At 50.0% G+C, this 16,649-nt stretch overlaps 1 protein-coding gene across 8 annotated transcripts in view; it reads left to right on the forward strand.

Moving 5' to 3' along the window:
* ACAP3 (ArfGAP with coiled-coil, ankyrin repeat and PH domains 3) overlaps nt 1-10,059 on the forward strand; it is a 95,423-nt gene extending 85,364 nt beyond the window's left edge. For 3 of the 8 annotated variants that reach the window (XM_080379686.1, XM_080379684.1, XM_080379691.1), the window contains exons 17-25: nt 14-108; nt 646-860; nt 1,460-1,564; nt 1,968-2,069; nt 4,282-4,374; nt 4,458-4,678; nt 4,842-4,951; nt 5,361-5,471; nt 5,572-10,059. In XM_080379686.1, the coding sequence (XP_080235812.1) occupies nt 14-108; nt 646-860; nt 1,460-1,564; nt 1,968-2,069; nt 4,282-4,374; nt 4,458-4,678; nt 4,842-4,951; nt 5,361-5,471; nt 5,572-5,719 (1,200 nt within the window). In that variant the 3' untranslated portion in view covers nt 5,720-10,059. Of the gene's footprint in view, nt 1-13; nt 109-645; nt 861-1,459; nt 1,565-1,967; nt 2,070-4,272; nt 4,375-4,457; nt 4,679-4,841; nt 4,952-5,360; nt 5,472-5,571 lie in introns of all 8 variants that reach the window. The other 5 variants (XM_080379685.1, XM_080379688.1, XM_080379690.1 and 2 more) reach the window with 5 other exon arrangements.
* Nucleotides 10,060-16,649: the final 6,590 nt, after the last annotated feature.

Below are 16,649 nucleotides of genomic sequence, written 5' to 3' on the forward strand. Positions count from 1 at the left end.
CCTTGTATTGCAGCTGATGTGCGAGCTGGGGAACAGTACCATGAATCAGATCTATGAGGCGCAGTGTGAAGAGCTGGGACTTAAGAAACCAACAGCAGGGAGCTCCAGGTGAGTCCGAGTGTGCACACTGGTCCTCTCAGTCCTGTGGAAAGCTTTCCATCCACACAGCAAACCCAGTACCCTACACTCTCCGGAAAGCCAGGTTAAGAGTGTGGCTGGCCCAAAATACCTCAGGTGCACCTATGCCAACCCACTCCCCCCGTAGCTAGCCTGAGCTTGGCTCTCAGAAAGGCCAGTGGGGTATTACCAACCAGCAACCTGGTGAAACGTGCTTGGGAACCAGGGCTTGCTGGGTTTGCGCCTGCTCTGAGACCTTTTGAATACCTGTAACTGAAGCTACGGTGTTGCCTAGGGCTGAACGTGTCACTCCACTCTTGGCTGCACCCTGCACTTCTTAGTTTTGCTTTGAAATGGGAGATATTTTCAGGTTTGAGAAACCCTCCTTGCTTAATACAGGCCTCAAGGATTATTAGGACTCCAAACCAGGTTGATAAAATGACCCAGAGCAGCTCCATCTCCTTGTGGCTGTTTGCTTTAGGTGAACTGTGTGACCCTGTGCACAGCTTTACGCTGCTGTTCTCTTAGGCAGGACAAGGAAGCCTGGATCAAAGTGAAGTATGTGGAGAAGAAATTCCTGAAGAAGCTGCCGAATGGGGAGGCTCTAACAGAGAACGAGCGGAAACCTCGACGCTGGTGCGTGAAGAAGTGCCAGAGACACAACAGCACCACGAAAGCACCCACGGCTCGGAGGAAGTACCGCCACGAAGCAGGCAACGCGTCACCAGCCATGTTGTCATCAGGTAGGAACCCCCCTGGCCCCGGTCCCCAGTGAGCTGGGCTCACCTGCCCACTGCCCTTCGTAGGTGTGTGCGCGGCTGCCCAAATGTGTGCAGCCCTGTCTCTCTCTAGGATCTGTAAGCCTTCCAGAAATATAAGCAAACATGCTGTTGCACAGTTGACAGGTCGTTAGAGCCATTTCCTAATGCTTTCCATCTGTTTAAGGAGGTTCGTGTGGCTAAAGGAGGAGATCATTACACCAGGGTGATCCAGCAGCTTCTAAGCTTGCTTTGTGCACTTCTGTTTGTATTCCAGCTTTCTGCTTTTTAATAAGTTTCAAATCCTTGTGGTTTTACCTGCTTGGTCTGTAAGGGAGGCCGTACATACGAAGGGTTCTGGCTGCTCAAAACGCTGTGGGGTGGCTCGGTCTGCGGCGTGTCACCACCTGTGGTCAGCTCAGTGTTACACGTTTTGGTGTACAGGGGCATGAGTATGGCACTGGACATGTGGGGTGCATTGGACAGGCAAGCTCAGCCTGTGGAAATACAGCTGTAGAATGTGTCCCGCTCGTTCATTTGCGTGTTATTAACTATGTATTTCAACATCTTGCTGTATAAAATAGCAGCTACGCTGGAGAGGAAGTTCCGTCGAGATTCCCTCTTCTGCCCTGACGAGCTGGACTCTCTCTTCTCCTACTTCGACACCGGGGCTGGCTCTGGCCCACGCAGTAAGTACAAAGTGTCTGCTCGCTTGGCCTCCCAGCTCTTCTAGGGCATGTGCATTGCACCAGACCCAAGGCACGGTATCGGCCTCACTGGAGAGAGGGTAAATATTTTAGAAGAGTGACGGGGAGTTAGTTGCACAAATTCCAACCCGTTGCTCTTTTATTGCACTGATTATTTTAATATCCTATCCAGTCAGTCCCTGGTGTTTGCATTCTGGTGGATGGGATTTTTTCCCAACGTCTTTTACGCCCAGACTATGCATTCCATTGGCTTTTTTTTCTGGTTTTTGTTTTGGCTTTTAATTTTTTTTTTCTCCTTTTTTTAGCAAGTCTTACTGCGGACAATTTTTCTTTTTTTGTGTTTGTGACGATGAACTCCCCTCATATTCCGTCCACCTTCCTCTAGGTGCCAGCCACATCTCTATGCAGCATCCGCTAACAGGTGGCCCATGGAGTGGCAGTGGCATTGGTCCCGGTGGGAGCGGTATGCCGTTCCTCCTGGACGGAGGTAAGGTGACGCTCTGGCAGCTAGCAGCAAAAGAGACACCCAAATTTTACTTGTTCCACACCAAGCGTCAGAGGCAGTTATGTATTTTCTTGCAGCCAAACGAGTGAATTCCATACGTTACCTGTCCCTTGTGGCAAAGAGGCTGGCAAAAGCTTTTGAAAGGCAAAAAGCTTCCTAGGGTTTCCAGCAGTCAAGTTACTACATCTTAAAGGAACACCTGTCCCTCGGATGAGCTAAAGGGTCAAATCCTGCACAGGTGGGATCTCATGGCAAATAAGAAGCAAGAAATATTTGCTTCAAGTGTCCCACACCGGTCACAGACTAGTCGTGGGTCCATTGTCATATGGAGCTGAGGAGTGGTAACTTTTTAAAACTTACTAGCTCAGTTGGCTTTTATTGTGTGAACTTAAGAGAAGTATTTATAGTCCTGAGTCAGCACAGCAGAAAACCACAGGCTTTCCTACAAGTACACGTTGTCTCTGGGTATCAGTGAAGAAGGTGCTTTAGTGCTTGTCTGAATTAGTGCCTTGAGGGCTACTCCAGTTTCAAGGATTTTAGCATTACTAGTCCACAGAAACAATACCTGGGAGATGTGGGACTTCAGAGTTGCTCAACAGCCTTACCTTGCTCCAGTGGAAGAGAATAAGAATTTTATCACTGATTCAGTGGGAACAGAACTGGGAATTTGATGCGTTAATATTAATGTGATATGAGCCAGATCCTCCTTTCTTGCTTTGACGTAAATCTAGAGTAGTGCCACGTGGCCTCATTGGAGCCACACTACTTGTACTGACGTGACACAGAGTGTAGTCTCACCAAGCAGTACGTTTGCGTTCCTCAGAAACCAGCAGGGATTTTTCTGACAGCAAATCCAAAAAAAAGATATATGCATGAGATGTGCCACTTCAGACCTTTCCTGTTGTAGCTTCATTATCTTCTTTGGCTGTTGAACGGTGCTGAAGGATTACTTGGGAGCCCTGATTTCAGGACCACTAATTTAGAGACTGTTCGTTATCTGGGACCTAGCTGTAGCTGCTCTGAAGATTTCAACAGAGAGCCTTAAGGTTAAGGTGTCTTGTTCTGCTGTGTTTTCCAGGCTCAGATCTTTAGTTCTTGCAGGCTTTCCTGCTACGACTCTTTGCAAAGACGACTCTGCTCATGTTTTAGAAACATTTTGTCAGCTACAACTTGGCTGTTTTTTTCTTTCTAATTGCAGTGGTTTGAGTGAGGGTAGGTCTTGAGGTAGGTCGTGGGGACTTAACCTCCTAAGTTCTTGGAGGACAGGCACCCCCAGCCCTTACAGTCATTGGGAAGTTAAAAGCAGCAAGAAGCTGAATCCAGCCAGAGTTTCCAAGGGGGCCAGGCGTCCCCCAGGACAAAGGTGATGTGCCATCCCTGTTCCTGCAGGGACGATTCCTGCACATGCTTCTTCCTTTCTGTCATTTTTTTGACCGCTTTTGGGTACAAGCTGGAAAAAGTGCAAAGATTCTCTGCCGCTGACACACTGTGTGTCCTTGAACAAGTTGTTTCATCTCTTCGTGGCTCCATTTCTTGTATGTCGTCAGCTGTCTTGTGGCATTCACCAGCTAAACAGGGAAGGTGGGAAGCACTGCGGGGAGAGGGCAGGGATGTCTGTGGAGGTGAGTGAGCCAACGGACAATGCTTTAAGTTTGGCTTGAGATACACACTGTTGGTACTATTTGGCCCAGTCACCGTCAATAATCTGTGACACAAGAGCAATGTATTGGCAAGTGCCCCAGTGACAACCAAAAAGCTCTGGGGAGAGCATGGATAGAGTGGAAACAGATTATTAGTGGTAAAAGCAGAGGGGTGTCTTTGCTTATGACACTGCACAACCTGCTGCAAAGCTGTCTCTGCTGCTGCTCTGCTCCAGTCTCCGTCACAGCATCCTCATGGATTGCAGCAAGGGCTGTCCTCAGCCGTCCAAAGTGCCAGGGCAGTGTTGGAGCATCCCTGCATGAAGGGCAGCGTGGGGACATGGACACCATAAGGCTTTGCAATTTTTCCTTGGGCAGTTGTATGGAGTGGGGCTAAATGGGATAGCGGTCCCCCTCTCCCGTGCCAGCAGTGCCCGGTGCAATGTGTGTGTGACATTCTGCGCAGCCCTTTTCCCCTGCGGTCTCAGCTGTGCCTGGTACCGGAGTGCCTGTGTATTAAAATGGCCTTGGTTTGTCTTCTGTTGGCCCTGCAGGTCTGAGCAGTGACAGCGGGCTCGGAGGCAGCACGGACGGCAGCACTGATATCCTGGTGTTTGGCTCTGTGGTGGACAGCGTGACAGAGGAAGGTGGGTATCTGGTGCTCTCTGGTGCCAACAACAGGGAACATCAGAAGCTTTTGGGTCATCTCCATCCTTTTTCTGCCCCTTAGAGTGTGAGGTGTCGGAGGAGTCAAGCGGTGAAGCGGAGATCGAACAGGAGGCATCGGATCTGGAGGACCTGAGGGAGCTGCATCCCGGCTTGTTGATGTACAAGGCAGCGCACGCCCGAAACCTGCCTCTCATGGCAGAAGCGCTCGCACATGGTGCTGAGATCAACTGGGTGAATGATGAAGATGAGAACAAAACTCCTCTGATTCAAGCTGTGATGGGGGTATGGTGTGCTAGTGGCTGGGAGGCCACGGTTGGAAATGTGAGGTCTTGACTCTGGCTCGGAGTGCGCTGACAGTGGGCGACTTACAGCCTGCCACGTGCTCGTGCATCCTCTCGGTGCTGCTGGCTGAATGTATTTAGAAAATTCCCCTTTACCTTGCCAGGGCTCCTTGATAACCTGTGAATTCCTGCTGCAGAATGGGGCAGATGTTAACCAAAGAGACAGCCGAGGCCGAGCTCCCTTGCATCATGCCACGTACCTGGGCCATACCGGGTAAGTCCTTTGCACGCTGCCGTGACGTGCTCCATCACCCTTGGACCGAGGTTCAGCGTTAGCACTGGGGTGCGCAAGGGAGCTGGCTGGGGGTGGGTTGCTTATTTGCAAATTTAATTTTTTTTTTGGCATATTTGCAAATAGTATATATTTGCAAATGCTTTTTTATATCACATATAAATCAGCAGCTTGATTGTCTATCATCGGGGGGCAGTTATCCTTAAGACGGGGGGTAATTGGGCCCCTCTAGATCCATCCACTTCTCCGTGCTGCCGCAGCGTTCCCTGATCTAGAGCCTCACAAGTGAAGCCGTGCCTGCCCGTGGAAGGGTCCTGCCCTCTGCCCACTGTGGCGTGGGCTGGGGGCGCTGGAATTTCTGCTCTCATGGTCTTGTCTTTCCCTTCTGCAGTCAGGTCTGCTTGTTCCTCAAGCGAGGGGCGAATCAGCACGCGGTGGATGGTGACGGGCAGGACCCGCTCAGCATCGCGGTCCAGGCGGCCAACGCAGACATCGTTACCCTGTAAGTGCAGCCGGTGTCTGCGGGAGCACTGCCCGTAAAGAGCCCTGGGGGAAGGAATCACCAAACCTCTCTCCCTTGTGCTTTCTCTGTTTCGCTCTAGGCTGCGTCTGGCTCGGATGAACGAGGAGATGCGAGAAGCAGAAGGTCCCTTTGGACAACCAGGTCAATATCCCAGCAACAGCCCTACCGAGCTGCAGTACAGAAAGTGTATACAGGAGTTCATCAGCCTTAATATAGATGAGTGTTAGTGACAACTCCCCCACGTCTCCTTTGCTGTCTTGAATTTGGGCTGAATTTCTAGAAGCCCCGAGAGCCCCGTCCTTGGTATATTGGTGTTTCTTGCAGATTGGTCTGTTTTGGATGCCTGCACGTATAGGTTGAGATGCACGCAGGAAGGAAAAGGGGTCTTTCCTGTTAGCGTTTCTCATGCTTGACTACTGGATGGTTGATTTGGTGTAGGAGATTCCTAGGGCATAACTACAGACCATGGCGTGTGGACTTGAGTGTGTGGAAGGTATGGGAGATGAGTTTAGCATTTAAAAAAAAAAAAAAAAAGAAAAAAAAAAAAAAAAAGAGAAGAAAAGGAAACCCTCTATCACCAGGAGAAACCCACCAACGATACGATCAGACGAACCTGTCTCTGCTTCAGTGTAGTTCCCACGCACTGAGTCCTCGTCTGGACAGTTTGGTTGGAAGGGATTCTGACGTGGAGCCCTCTGTCCTGGCAGTGTGACCGGCAGCCTGCTCGCTCGCGGGATTGCTGCAGCATCTGGGAGCTGCTGGGGCACGTTTAGAGAACTAAAAGATGACCTCAAAGTCAGGAACAGGCTGTTTTGTGGGGCAGAGAGGTTTTGCTCCAGACGTCACGACGGAAGGGGTAGGATCGAGAGCGATGGCTACTCACCTTAATTGCTCTCAGGACTATACCAGCCACGCTCCCCCTTGTTCGCCCTTGGTGGTTAGCTGGTCAAAGCCATAGCTCGCCTGCTTCCTGGGCCAAGATGCGATCTGCATGGCGTTATGGAAGCAGCAGTGCTAATTTTTTGAGGCTGGGAGAAGCTTGTCGCTGGCGACGGGCTTTGTGTCAGGGAAGAAAAGCCACGTCCAACTCCCACTGCCTAAATGGCTGGCTGCACGATGCGATTTGACCCTGGTTCGGTTTGTTTCCTGGTCACTTCAGATTTCTGACTTGGCACCTGTGTGAAGGAGACTTCTACTTGCATGTGTATCCCTCTGTGCTCTCCCCCCGCACGCTGAAGCATGTGAGTAGGGCATCTCCGTAGCTGGCCCAGGGGCTTTTGAGTTCTCCAATTCCAATGACCGGCAGAATCTTCTTTTTTTTTTGTTTCTTTCCTTCTTGTATTCTTTGCTGGAGTAGGGGAATGTGTTTCTACTTGGAGCACTTTGTTGCTGTGTTTATACGGTCTCTTCTGGGCATCGTGCTACAGCAGCTCTGCGGGGATGCTGCAGCCACGTCATCCCGTCTCAGGAGGGCTCACAGAGCATGTGTACCACTGGCAGGTTGTCCTCTGGCTGGCAGTCTGGATGCCAAGCTGAGGGGAGCTCCTCTAGAGCCTCTGCAAAGTTCCCTCAGCTGCAGCTGACATCAGAGTTTGTCGGGACTCGTGGCTGGCAGTCCACATATTTAACCCGCCTGGGCGCCTCGGCTGCTGGCTCCGAGGCTGGGCCATAGTGCCTTACGGGTCCTGCTGGGATCTCGAGGGGATCCAGATCTCACAAGGAACGCAAGAACACCAGGCAGAGTTCCCCATCCTCCTGTGTTACATCAGCAGTGAGACACGGTCGTATTATTTTTCGTCCAACCCACATGTGATTTCTACACCTTTGTTTGTGTGCTGGCTGCTGTCGTGCTGCAGCCCATCCAAGGTCAAACCTTTGCAGGTTTGTTCCTGCTGACACAATTGTGACACAACTCAGATGCTGGAGCAGCAGCGATCCAGCTCTTCCCTCGGGATACTGCCCTCAGGGACTGAACCAACAGCTCGGGGTCCACCCACGCAGTGAAAAGTGGAACGATAAAGAAACTCCACTTGGTCTCTGGTAGGGTGTCCTGTCAGGACAAGGGAGAGTCCCTGCTTCCTTAGGAAAGTGCTGTCCCAAGTTTTGCTGCAGCCAGACCACAGTTTTTCTGTCTGTGTGGTCTGGGTCTTGAAGTCCATCTTTATCTTGTTGTTTATTCATTCTTGTTCCCTCTGGAGCTTTGGGATGCACGGTACCAAGTGCCAAGTTCTGATCTCAGTCTGTTGCAGATCCCAAATGGTCCTAGTGACTGTGCTGAAACCGCTGCGTGTCGACAGCAGCACAAAATCTGCCCCCAGACCTGTCACGCTTCCTTAAGTAACTATCTCCTTCCACCAATCATGGAAAATAAAAATTAACGAGCTTGGCTCCATCAGCCTTTTTATCATTGGTGACGCCTTTCGTGGTGTTCTCCATCACCCTGCTCTCTGTCCTGGGAGCCCAGTGCTGTGCACAGAGCGTGCTGCTGCTGCTGCTGCTGCTGCGCCAGGACGATGTGACTCCTGGCTTGTGTGAACCTGCCAGTTCACCGCACGCAGAGGGGCTGGAGCGGGACGTGCGTTCTCCCTTCTGAGCCCTCCAGTGCCTGTAGTCTACTACTACCCTGTAGTCTTTGAGCGGGCACTACTCCCTCTCAACTCTGCTCGGAGCAGAAGCTGTAGGACGTGCCCTCAGCAGTGGGCAGGTTGCTTGGTTTGTTCGTGCCCTGTTCAGCTCTGGCGCCCTCGAGAGCGATTCCAGACTGCCTGTGGGATGAAGCGCTGTGACGTACAATGCCATTGTCACTGCAGTTGGGTTTCAGAGGAATGCCAGGATGTGTATTAGTTCCGAGGACAGTTTCATCCTGCATAGGGCCCATGTTCTGATTGTAGCTCCCTTGTACGACTCCGGAATCACGTCCCTGAAAGTGATACCGGGTGCTGGCAGATGTGCGTAGCTGTGGCTGCAGTGCTGCTACACGGTCTCCTTCAGTTTACGTTTAATATACCATAGGTTAAATATCTCTTCCCGATACCTGTGTGAAGGTACAGCTGGCATTGCTGCCCACTCGCTGTTTCTTGTGCAGGATTACAGAAGGTTACCACTTGATGTTCTCATGGAGCTTCATCTTTTGGTCCTTTGTGCTGGAGTTCGTCTTCTTTCTGGTTCAGGTCACCCTAAATTTAAATGGGCTTCCCCACTGAGCAGGGTGGTGCCTTCATTTGTGCGTTGCTGCCCCATTTGGCACCCCTGCCTTGTCGTCAGTTGAGCCCACTTACTCTGGTGGCAGCGTTGCTGTCGGTCTGAGTGGGCTCAGGAGTAAATCTGTAGTCTTATACATGCCCTGTGTGAAATGCCCCGCAGACCTCCGTGCTCCGTGCAGAGCTCAGGCGGTGCTGGGTGCTGCTGGCCGGTGCGATGAGCAGTGGTGCTGAGCCTGCCAGCGGCACAGCAAAGCCCTCCAGCACGTCTTTGACTTCGGTGAGGCTGTGCTTGGATCATGCCCATTGCCCTGCGGCATCCAGACCAGCACTTGGAGTGCTCAGTACAGGAACCAGTATCCACCCAAGAACTCTGCTCCCTGGGTTAGGAACGGAACCTCGGTAACGAGTTCTCTTTGATAATCCTGTCCCCTTTTGTACTCATCTGCACTGATTTAGACACTTGTCAGTGCTGACATCCCCTCGAGCTGTGCCCTCCCCCAGCAAAGGCCACACTGAATCGGAGCTGGCATCTTCCGGGGTGCTGCAGAGGTCCTGAAAGCAAAATAGATCTTTCACCACTGCCACGGTCCTATTCTGTTAACGAATCCCAGCACCATCATTGCCTAGCGAGGTTTTTCACATGTACCTTCAAGCACCCCAACTGGTTTTCCAGCTTTTTATGAGGAGTTAGAAATAGGACCGACCTTTTCTGTAAGTCAGTGAGAACTAGAGACATGGCTTCCACTTTGGGTCATTTTATTTCACCGTCAGCATTAGCGGCTCATGACGACAATAAAAAAAATCGTGTACAGTTAGGTCCGTTGAAGCTCAGACTCACTGCTGAAGTACATGAAGTTCAAGCATATGTAAATACTGAAGCAAAAAGCAGTGTCTTGCAAGACAATTTATCTATTTAACATGTATTGGTACTTTATTTAGATTCAATGTATAAAGCAACTTTGTGCACTTTTCCTACATACAGTATTGGGGGGGTTTATGTTCTTTTGTTATGGGTTTTGTGCTGTCTTTTTTAATCAGTGAAATTGTTAAGTATTTAATTTATTATTGATGTGCCCAGAGGACTAGTGCAATTTTTATTCAATACAGTTTGTCTGTATTTAATGTCAGGATTTTTTTTGTAGCATTGTTAGGGAATATTTTTGAAAACCTGCCTTTTCCCCCCCCCCCATGATTTTCCTTTCTTCCCCACCCCCACCCCCCCCTTTTTCTATTCTCATTATACAGATCATGAGGCATTAAATGCCTCTGGTTTGAAATATAATCAAACACTTTACTACATCCTGCAGTTTCTAAAACAATAAGGTTCTCCAGGAAAAAAAATGCTAAGGAGGCACTTCTCAATGTTTTCTGTGTTTATTTGATTTATTTGCTTGGGGTGTACATGTGTGTGCGTGTGCGCTTAGAGGTTTGGAAGGAAGAGTGGGGAACTTGTACGGAAAATTTGGTTTTGGCAAAGTAAATAGCCAACCAGGCTCCAGGGAAGACTCAATATTGAACTCTTTCTTTTTTTTCCCTTCTTCAAATACAGCTGTATTTGTGTTGTACAATCTTGTTTGAAATATCTGATGCCAAAACTACTCTCTTTTCGTTCTTCTTTTCCAAGAGTGTGTATGTTACCTATACGACGGTAACTTGGTTTGCAACCACAGTTAACATGAGGAGATTTGCCTTTGTCTAGAAAGCAACATGCCAGGCATTGCCACAACACAAACGGAGCCAAACCATTGCCTCAGCCACGCAGATCCTGTCATCTTTTGAGTTTTTGAGATCCGGGTGAATATTTCTATACTTGTCCTAGCTTTTGTTTGACTTGACCCAAACCCTCTAACCAAGTGCCTGGACAGGCAGTCTAGGTTTGAACCTCTGATTCCAAATGGGATGAGTTCAGGTTGCTGGCAAGTTGATCTGCCACCCTCTGTGTTCCCTCTCCACGTGTCATCCAGGGAAGCCTCAGGTTATTTTAGTACTGTTGTCGCTGAGATAGTCTCTGCAATGTGGAATTTCTTTGAGCAGTCTAGAAGAAAGACGTGGAACTGGAAGAATTTATGTCTTTAACGAAAAAGATTTGACAAGCTGAGACTGTGATCAGTGCGACGTAGATCAGTAACCTCTCAGACCAGCTAAAATGGCCATTATTTATGCAAAAGAAACCCAGGACCTCCTAACGAAATGCACTGATTAACTTGCTGTCCAATGGCCACAACACAGCTGGTGGCCACGGCTGAACGGCTGGGTTGTCCCTGCGCTGCTCGACCGTCCCTCAGCCCACTTCTCTCTCCTCACTGCCCGAGCATTCTTGCTTTCAACCAAAGACAAACCAGGATGAACGGATTAAATGTTATATGGAACCGTTGGTTAGCAGATGACAGATGCCTGCGTGAGTGTGCATGTGAGTGAGGTGCTGTTATATCGAGGAGGGGGCGTGGGGAAGGCGTGACTGAGCAGAAGGGAGAGTGGGAGTTCTGATGAAACAAGATTTTTTTGATTTATTTTTTTTTTTGAGATTCCAAAATACAGAGTGCTGTTTCCATAGGAATGTGATTCATATCAGTCTGCCTGCTGGTTCCTCAGCCTTGTAGGGAATTTGGGCTGGGGTCCATCCCTTGTGAGCTGTATGCCCAGCGCTGGGTTAGTGGGAAGACGGGGCAGCTGAGTGGTTACGGGAAGGGAATGAGGGACGGAGGTGGGTGTAGTAGCCAAGAGAGTTTCCAAGGCACGAGGAGGACCAGGTGTGGTTCTAGTGCAGCAGCCGAGATGGTTAGAGCCGCTAGCTGACATAGGAGTGTTTGCTCCACAAACACATCTCGGCACTTGGCCCCTTACTCGCGGTGAGGACCACGAGGGAGCACCTTGGTATGTCCCCGTGCTCCGACAGGTGACGTTTTGGGAGCAGCCAGGTGGTTGCCTTCAGGTTGCCAACAGATCTGTAGAGATGTCTCAGTTGACTTCCACCCATCATGTCCCTCCAGCAGCACACGAATGTCTGCGTGGGTTCCCCTGGGGCGGGGAGACCTGCTGGATCACAGGAATCGAGTAAGCCTTTCCGCAGGGGTACGCGGGCTGGCAGCCTGGAGCGAAAACCTTGGGGGTGACCCCCAGCCAACTCTTCCTGGCTCAGGCTCCCGCACCTTCCTATCGAAACAGCACGAGAAAGCAGTTCTTTAGCCAAGTCAAAGCTGCGGTGTGGTTAATTAATATTAACCCGTCACACGCTGGATGGCTGGGCTGCTGCGCCAGGGGCTGACACTTGCTGTAAATACGCTATAACCTATTAACCTCCTTCACTTGCCTGCTTTCAGTACAACTTTGTAACATGTTTTTTAATTCCCCCTTTCCCTACACAGCCTGTACTGACTGTAACTATGGAACCAGATATTCTGTATGTTATTATCTTTGTACAATTTTAAAACCTGTTGCTGTGGTGTCTGCCTTTTTTCCCCCCTCCCTTCTCTTCTATTGTCTCTTGAAACACTGTTAATAAAAATCTAGATAAACTCCCTCCCTCCTCCTCCTTTGGCTTGATTTATTTACGTAGGATGCCTTCCCTTGTTGCTTGTATTAACTGGATCTAGAAAACCATTCCTTCTTAACCCTCTTCCTTCTTTTCTGCAACCCACAGCTTGAGTTTTATGGCAGTGAATGGACTGGAATGCCACGTAAATACTCTGCATTTCTGCTTGGGTTTCTGCGATGGTGTGATTTGAGGGTGCTTTGGAATAAGGTTGGCGTGAAGGTGACAGGCTCACATCACACACACACACACACCCGCCCCGACCCACCCATTCACTTTTCTTCAGGGTACCTGGATCAGTTCGTGCTTGGTGTGTTATGGGCTCTTTAAAAGGAGACCCTGCACCAGGTGAAAATACGGGTCCTCTGTGCATGGACCACCATGTCCCACACACCAGGGTGCACCTTCCTCGCTGGCTTCTCTCATACTGTGTGTCTGTGGCGGAACAATAAAAGAAGAAGAAGAAAGACTGGCCTGGCCTTGTGATTTCTATCGTACTGAGCATGGAAAGCAAATGCAGGAAAAGAAAATTGTGGATTAATCCCTGTTTTCCCCCGGAGGGACAAACAGATCCCAAGTGATGAGCTCAGTGGAGGAGTTAAACAGGGTGATGATACTTTGAAATCAGCAGCATTACGGTCATTCATGGACGGCGAGCTGCATGGTCTCACAGTAAATTCATAAGCACAGAGCTTGGGAGACACGTGGCTTGTTCCCACCCTGTCACTGACCCCCTCTGCCACCCCTTTATTTTACCACCTATTTACTGTCTAAAATGGAGACTGGGGTCTCACTGGCCTCACAAGAATAAACACACTGAAGACCAAAACGCGATTACAGAAACCCAGATCTCGAAAAGACTCTTTCTTTAGTTAAAGAGGATTAAATGCTTAAATATCTTCAAAAATCTGGGACTAACACTTTACTACAACAGGATTCTTGTAATCGGAGTTACACCTCGGTGTTGCCAGAGCAAGTATCTCACCGGTACGCAGCAGGGGTGGTGAGCTCACTGAGGAAGGCTGGTTTCATCATTTTACCAAGGGCAGGAGGTGATGGAAATTCTCTCTCCCGCTACCAAAGTGCCACTTTGCCACCAGCCCACTGGTGTCAGAACTAAGTCGGGATCAAAGAGGAGGAGGAGGAGGAGGAGGAGCAGCTCTTAGCTGGTGTCTAGACTGGAGCTCAGCCCAGTCAGCACCCACTTCCCTGGTGCTGCCAGGTGTGCTTAGCAATTAACAGCAAACTCGTCCTAAATAAACCTTGGGGAGATGAGTCTGTGTTGTCCTCGTAGGAAAGCCACCGGATTTCTATAGAGTGCAGAAAGGTGGGTTTTTTTCTTCTTCTTCTCCTCCCAGAAAGGGAGTACGTTTTATTTAGGGAAGGTGGGGGGGCATCGGCGGTGGGGAGCTGGTGGAAATGCTGGGAAGCCGGGGTGATGCACGCAGGGGGTGACAGCGCGGGCACAGCGGGGGCGGGGAGGGGACAGCAGTTTGAGCGGCTGCGAGGCAGAAGTCCGGGTGGATGCGTTGGTACGCACAGGACGGTGCTGCCGGGGGCGGTGGGAACAGGCAGATCCCACCAGTGGGAGGAGGGGCTCAAGTGACTGGAGTCAGAAGGTACCAGGTAGGTCAAGCTGGGTTTGCGGTGCACACAAACCCCCGAGATTTCCTGAGCATCGCCGTGCCCAAAACCAGCAGCCGTGGGTGGAAGCCTGCCTGCCGGTGAGCCTGGCGTTACCAGCCCTTGCCACCTGCCCGTGGGCAATGCTGAGGGCCGTTAGTCCAAAGAGCTTTGGGGCTGGATGCTCTTCGTATGGACATTTCCTCGTTCTTTCTGATTCTAGAGCTTTACAAGCCAGCAAAGCACTTTAGTATGAGAAGGTTTAAAATATGAAATTCGTTTGGCACAGGTTTACGGCTTGAAAAGAAGCAGCTAAAGGAACTTTCCCCCCCAAGAGACGCAGGATTCTCACTCCCTTGGTAGCCCTTCTGTCTGATCTGATTAAGACACATTCTGATTTCATTAATGCAATGGAACACATGAGCGGTGTGGCAACGTAAGAGACATCTCAGCCCTTCAGACAAGATGTTTCTCCTCAGAGAGAAGCCCCCAAACACCTCCCTGACCAGACAACAGAATGCAGCTTCCACAAGCCCCCCCAGACACTGGCAGCCGGGGGAGATGCTGCCAGGCGAGCACAGTGCAGTGCGGTGGGGCTCGGGGGGGGCTGGACCCCCTGCCCTGGCCAGGCAGAGCCCAGGTGATGGGCTTGGGGGGCTGCCGGCAGCCTCCTGCTGAGGCCCACAGAGCAGCTTGCTGAGCAGCTGTAGGGAATTGCAGAGGAATGAAGGCAGGTTAATTAACATTGATAATATACAGCTGTGGGCTGGCTTCAGGGGCGGTGGGTTGGCTGACGGGGATAAGGTGCCGCTGTGGCTGGTTCCTGCTAAGTAGTTAAATAGCTCTGAAGGGCATGGAGGAGGACCTCTGGATGGAGAGAGGCCTGGAGGAAGCAGCGGGAGGAGAGTGAGAGCCAGCCCTGGGTGGAGGAGAGACAAGGAGAAGGATGCAGCAGAGGCAAGAAGCAGGGTGGACTGGCCTGAAGAGGATGAAGAAACAGCATGAGCAGTAGATGAACTTGTGAAACCTTGTGGGGCATTGGTGGCTGTGCTGGGGCAAGGTGTGCTAACTAGTTATTGACGTTAACCTGGGATGTGATGGTAAAAGCCTTGCTGCAGCTTGATGGTTCTGAGAGTGCTGTGACAGTGGAGCTTGTGGCAGGGAAGGGGCTTGACCCACGCTGCTGCTTGCTTTAAATTGCTGTGAGAGCCATAGCAGCTTTCTATCGGGCGAGAACAGCCTGGCAGCTAGAGTAGGGAGCTGGGGCTCTGAATTTATACACCTTCACATACCTTATATACCTTTCTACAGATTGCTGTGTGATTCTGAGTATAATAATCACTCCCATTTGTACCTTGGTTTTTGTGCCATTCTGGAAGCGTGTGGCTCTGATATAAGGAGCTCCCGACAGGACAGATGTGTCAGTGATGATCTCAGGCACTGAAGTGTGACCCTAGTGCAAAATTTGTGTGGCTGATTTCTCAACTACAGCAGGCTACGGGAATGTTCTGTAATAAAGAGGTAGCTCCTAAGCTGAAAATTAGTCCACACCCTCAGAAGACTGCTCTAAGCTACCTTCGAACTGGGTGCCTATTACTCATGCTGCCACTAGCTTAGAAATCATTATTTTATTCTACTAAAGGTGGCACAAGCAGGTGCAAAGCAGTTTTTCTCAACACCCCATAGCAAACCCCACGCCATTTTTTCTCTTCCAGCCCTACCCCTCTGTACCACAGCCACTCCTGCCCACTCGCACACCGCGCTGCCAAGGCATCTCCCTCCTGGCTTGCAACACCCCTCGCTCTTCTGGGTCTGCACGTGTACAAACTGAAGCACACACCCCTGCTAACAGATCCCTGTCCTGGATTGCCACATCCCTCTTGTTCCAAACCTGACCACGGAACAAGATGCTGCTGCTTGATCCCAAACCTGGCTCCTCCTGGCGATTCCATTACATGATACAGGATTCTGCAGTGATTTTTTTTTTTTTTTTTTTTTTTTTTGTGCAGCAGGACCAGTATAAAGATTCCTTCTGCTAGTTCTTTTCAGCTAACCTTTAGCTTTCCCATTTAGGCCCAGTGGTAACAGATTTGGGAATTCTGAGAGGGGCTTTTTTTGAGAGCAAAGTGTATGTGTATGCACACAGATGTGTGTATCCATGCCTGCATGGCACCTGCCGGAGTTTTGCACTCCCAGGGTGTGCCCAGATGTTCTGCTTAGACTCTGAATTCCTTCCCTCTCTTTCTTGTCCTTAGTGCTTTTTTTTCTTCACATTATCCTTTCTCAACAGGGTCCCTTGGACTGCATTATTGCATAAAATCACTGTTGCCAGTCAGCAAAGAAGCTATATTTCCCAGGGCAGAAGACCCAGAGAAAAGGCTGAATCATGCACTGAAGGAGCCTACGTGCTCCCATGCCTTGTAACCTGGCCAGTGCATTAAATGCTTTAATGCACAGTTCATTTGGGTTTGGTCTACATCTCTGCAAGTTCTCCTTGTGAATGAAAAATTAAAAAAAAAAAATCATCTGGCAAATCAAACAAAAGTAAGACTTTCAAAAGCATCTTGATGCTTGGCTTCCAATGATGTCAGCAGCAAACTGAAGGCTACAAGGATCCCACCTCCATGCCTGGAATCAAAACTCATTTTGTGATTTGGCTCTGTGCACTTACACTTCTGTAAGTGAGTCTGGGTGTTTTGAAAAGGTCTTTTCCAGAGCCAACACCTAGAAATAAGAAGTAGGCAGTAACAAACTCAAATACTGGTTGAAAGCAAAAAAAAAGGCAAACTAAACCCCCAG

Source organism: Falco punctatus, assembly GCF_963210335.1.
Source record: "Falco punctatus genome assembly, chromosome: 3".
Taxonomy (NCBI): Eukaryota; Metazoa; Chordata; class Aves; order Falconiformes; family Falconidae; genus Falco; species Falco punctatus.